Here is a 5120-nt window from a genome sequence, read left to right on the forward strand (position 1 = left end):
GGGCACCTATAGTCCTAGCTACTTGGGAGGTAGAGGAAGGAGAATTGCTTGGGTCTAGGAGCTGGAGGTTGCTGTGGGCTGTGATGCCACAGCACTCTACCCAGGGCGACAGCTTGAGGCTCTGTCTCTCAAAAAAAAAGAAAGAAAAACTAGCCAGGTGGCACATGCCTATAGTCCCAGCTACTCAGGAGGCTGAGGCAAGAGGATCACTTGAGCTCTATAGTTTGAGGTTGCTGTGAGCTACGATGAAGGCACAGCACTCTACCCAGGGTGACAGAGTGAGACTGTCTCCAAAAAAACCCCAAAAACAACCCCCCCCCCAAAACGCTATCCACAAACTTTCACAGCAGCATTTTTTGTAATAACCCAAAAGTAGAAAGAACCCAGTGCTCACCAGCTAATGAATGGATAAACAAATGTGGTATATCCATATTATGGATTATCATTCACCCATAAAAAGAAATTAAATACTACAACATGGATACACCTTAACAATACCATACTGGCTCAGTGCCTATAGCTCAAGCAGCTAGGGCACCAGCCACATAAACCGCAGTGAATCCAGCCCGGGCCACCAAATAACAACGATAACTACAACTTTAAAAAAAAAAAAAAAAGCGGGGTGTTGTGGTGGACACTGGTAGTCCCAGCTACTTGAAAGGCTGAGGCAAGAGAATCACTTAAGCCCAAAAGTTGGAGGTTGCTGTGAGCTGTGACACCATGGCACTCTACCCAGGGTGACAGCTTGAGACTCTGTCTCAAGAACAAACAAGAATACACCATGCTAGGGTGGCACCTGTGGCTCAGAGGGTAGGGTGCCAGCCCCATATACCAAAAGTGGCGGGTTCAAACCTGGCCTTGGAGCTGCAACAAAAAAATAGCTGGGTGTTGTGGTGGGTGCTTATAGTCCCAGCTACTCAGGAGGCTGATTCAAGAGAATCGCTTAAGCCCAGGAGCTGGAGGTTGCTGTGAGCTGTGTGAAGCCACGGCACTCTGAGGGCGATAAAGTGAAACTCTGTCTCTACAAACAAACAAAAAACCCCCATCACACTAAGTGACAGAAGCTACACTGGGTGCAGTGGCTGACACCTATAACCCCAGCACTGTGGGAGGCTGAGGCAGGAGGACTGCTTAAGCCTAGCAGTTTGAGGACTGGAGTGAGCTGTGACTGTGCCATTGTACGTACTCTAGCCTGGGTAACAGAGCAAGACCCTGTCTTAAAAAAAAAATACCCCAAACATAAGTTCGTATATTGTATAATTCCATATATATGAAATGTCCAGAATCCTCTACAGAGAGAAGCAGATTAGTAATTGCCAGGGCCCAGGGTGAAGGGAGAATGGGGAGTGACCACTAACATTCACATGTGGTGCTTCTTTTTGAGGCAACGAAAACGTTCTAGAATTGGGGGTGGCACCTGTGGCTCAGTGAGTAGGGTGCCAGCCCCATATGTCAGAGGTGGTGGGTTCAAGCCCAGCCCTGGCCAAAAAAACTGCAACAACAACAACAATAAAATACATGAATAAGTGAAAATGTTCTAGAATTAGTGGTGATGATCATAAAACCTTGTGAATATACACAAAATTGCCAAATTGTAGCCCTTCAAAATTGCCTAATTACAGTCCCTTTAAAGGGGTGACTTATAGCTCAAGCAAACAAAATGGTTGTGAGGAAAGGAAAAAGAAACAGGGAACTGAGGAGTGGGACCTGTCACTTCCTGAGCATACTCCTGTGACCTACAAGGAAGCCGGCATCGCTGAAGGAGTGGCAGAAGTGGGGTGTACAAAATAGAGCTATTGGTCCCATGATAATAGCTGTTATTTATTAAAATGTCATCAATGCTTATTATGTGTAATCACTGTGCTATATATTTTTAAACATTTAAAAAATGTAATGCTAATAACAAGGCTGGGTGTGGTGGCTCACACCTGTAATCCTAGCACTTTAGGAGGTCGAGATGGGGAGACTGGTTGAGGCCACAAGTTTGAGACCAGCCTGAGCATAAACAAGACCTCATCTCTACAAAAAGTAGAAACATTAGACAGGCATGGTGGTGTGCACCTGTAGTAGAAGCTACTCAGGGGGGTAAGACAGGAGGATCGCTTGAGCCCAGGAGTTTGAGGTTAGAATGAACTATGATGATGCCACTGCACTCTAGCCTGGGTAACAGAGTGACACACTGCCTCAAAAAAAAAAAAAAAAAAAGTAATACAACAATACCTCTCTGTAGCGTTTGCTGTTCATCAGAAAGATGACCATGAGGAGCTGCAGATAGGCTTCCACTTCAGGCAGGAGGGGTGCCGATGCAGCTTTTCCTGTGCGGGGACGGAACTGTAAATCGACTTCTGTGTCCATGGGCTGAGAGGACAGAAGTTATCATGAAAAGCTCAGTCAGATCAATCAACCAAGGATTTATGGAGCACCCCCATGTATTTCAACATCCACTTTTCAGTGTCTACTATGTGTCAAGACTGAGCTAGGTGCTGGGGATACAAAAATAAAGACATGGTCTTTCGCAAAGAAGTCAAGGAGGTTGGCAACACAATAAATACAATAAAGCATTACAGGAGTATAATAGGCTTCTTCACACAATCTGATGGGGACATAAAGGACAATGTGCGAAATCCGCAAAGAGTCTGCAATCTAGAGAGATTAAAACACCACACCTGGAACCACCGCAAATACTAGGACTTAATGAAGTGAGATGAAATACAGCATGAGACCAAAAAATTGTTTTTTTTTTTTTTTGTGGGAACAAAGGAAATCGGGGGGAAGCAACATGTACACAGTACTCATTTTCAGATCTAGTCACTGAAACTTAAAAGAAATGTGCTATAGTCAACCCCCCAAATAATCATGTTTGGTGAACTTACAGATATGAAAGTTAGAAAACCTTCAAGGTGGGGTTGGGGGGTGGTATATTTTCCCCCTTTCCCTGACAGTAAACTTTTCACTGTTCTACTTCCTGGAATTTTGTGAGTTTCCCCATCTATGGAAATATATGTGAGTATGCAGGATTTCTGGAAAATGTTGGAAGGTCAGTGAAGTTCGAGAGGCTGGAACCTGGGCTATGCCATTAATAAAGAGGGAATTTCCCAGCTACAAAGCATAAGGAGAGATCTCTCCTGGCACAGAGACCCCTACCACTATCAAAACTACTTCATCAGCATTTGTTACGTCCCAAGAAGAGTTTTTAGAGCTTTATGTACACCCTCCCCTCTGCCCAATCTATCCATCACATTTAACAAATGCAAATGATGCACAGGGAGGTTAAGTCACTTGCCCAAGTCTCCCAGATGCTACCTGGTAGAGTTTGGATTCAAATTCAACCCTTTCTCTAAAATCTATGTACCTGGCTCGGCACCTGTGGCTCAAGCGGCTAAGGCGCCAGCCACATGCACTTAAGGTGGCAGGTTCGAATCCAGCACGGGCCTGCCAAACAACAATGATAGCTGCAACCAAAAAATAGCTGGCTGCTGTGGTAGGTGCCTGTGGTCCCAGCTACTTAGGAGGTGGAGGCAGAAGACTCACTTGAGCCCAGGAGTTGGAGATTGTTGTGAGCTGTGATGCCATAGCCCTCTACCCAGGGGGACAGCTTGAGGCTCTGTCTCCAAAAAAAAAAAAATCTATGTTCCTAAACACTGCTATATACTTCTTCCATGCTGAAGCCTCCATGGTGAGGCAAAAGGGCAGTGGCACTTTTTCCCGGATGTCACTCCCCTGGAGGACAGGGTACATGTTGGGGAATAGTGGGAAAGGAGTTTGGTTAGGAGTGTCTTGATTTCCTGAGTTGGAATATAATTGTTTCTCAATTATACAGGGCAGGAGGATGGTTCCCTTGTCACTGGGCAAATGAGTATTAAAATGGGCTGCTTTGGCTTCATTCCTTGTGCTATTCCTAAGACAGGTCTTCAGGATGAGAAATAATTATATTTTGGGGTTTGAGACCAAGCCTGCACCCTGACCCACTCACCTCTTCTAGGAAGGGGAGGAGGAAATCTCGAGTGGTGTTATTTGAGGTGAAGAAGCCATGCACAGCTTTATACAGAACATAGTGGTTTAGGCGGCGTGATGTGGAAGGTAGCATCCGCAGGGCCCGCAGCACGAATCTTGGTTCCTTGCCTGAAACGGCCTTCTCTAGCTGTTTCACATGCTCCTTGATGTCTGCAGAAGACCAGAGGAGAGAAAGATGATGTTACTTCCCACTCCTCCTAGTCCCCTGCCACTGTAGGCAAGTAGATTTTGGAAGCCTCTTATAAAGGGGCAATAAGTGACCAGTCATCTCTTTTGCCCTAATGAGGTTAAGCATTATTTACAGATCCCACATACTGATGTTTTAAGACATAATCAAGAGGCAAGGAAAAAAGCAGGGGTGGGGGACATGGTAGAAGATGACAGGAAGAAAAGAACAAATGAGAACCAAAAGAAATATGTGGAGATTCATCAAATCTCAAAATAGGGAAAGACTTTGTAAATGTAAACAGGGGAGAAATCACACGCGCATACAAGATTCATGAACTTGACTTCTGGATAAGTGCATTAAAAAAAAAATATTTGCAACAAATGTGATCAAAGATTCACATTTTCACTCTACAAAGAGGCTGTATAAATGGTTAAGACAAACTATATTGCCATAATGTCAAAGTAAAAGTGGACACGAACAGACACACATAGAAGAAAGACAAATAGCTAATAGACAAAAAGTCTATCTCAGCAGTATTTGAATAATTCCAAGTGGAAATATTTTTAAACTACCAAACTAGCCATACTAAAAAGATTATAGAATGCAGTGAGAAGTACATTTCTGCTGGTATAATATAAATTAGTACAGTTTTTCTGGACAATTATCTATCAAAAACTTTTAAAACGTTCACCCTTTTTGACTCAGGCATATAGATTCCGGGAATCTATACTAAAGAAATAATAATAACACAAGTAGATTAAAAAATTTGAGCACAAAGTTGCACCACTACTTATAACAGCAAGAAACTAGAAACAGTTTAGATGTGCAGCAACAAGGGAATGCAATTAATTGGTAGTTTCTTGGTTAACTTTGTATATTGGGCACTTAGCACAGGGTGTCTGGGCTACATAACGACAGCTGATCTTTTTTTTTTTTT

General features: G+C 43.6%; 1 protein-coding gene across 1 annotated transcript in view; it reads right to left on the minus strand.

The window, feature by feature from the left end:
* PSMD3 (proteasome 26S subunit, non-ATPase 3) overlaps positions 1-5120 on the minus strand; it is a 17941-nt gene that overhangs the window by 10465 nt on the left and 2356 nt on the right. Inside the window, exons 2-3 of the mRNA XM_003786409.1 lie at positions 3974-4164; positions 2221-2358 (exon numbers count right to left, since the gene is read on the minus strand). Of these exons, the coding sequence (XP_003786457.1) occupies positions 2221-2358; positions 3974-4164 (329 nt within the window). The remainder of the gene's footprint in view (positions 1-2220; positions 2359-3973; positions 4165-5120) is intronic.

The sequence above is a fragment of the Otolemur garnettii genome, unplaced genomic scaffold, assembly GCF_000181295.1.
Source record: "Otolemur garnettii isolate 467f Iridium unplaced genomic scaffold, OtoGar3 scaffold00018, whole genome shotgun sequence".
Classification (NCBI taxonomy): Eukaryota; Metazoa; Chordata; class Mammalia; order Primates; family Galagidae; genus Otolemur; species Otolemur garnettii.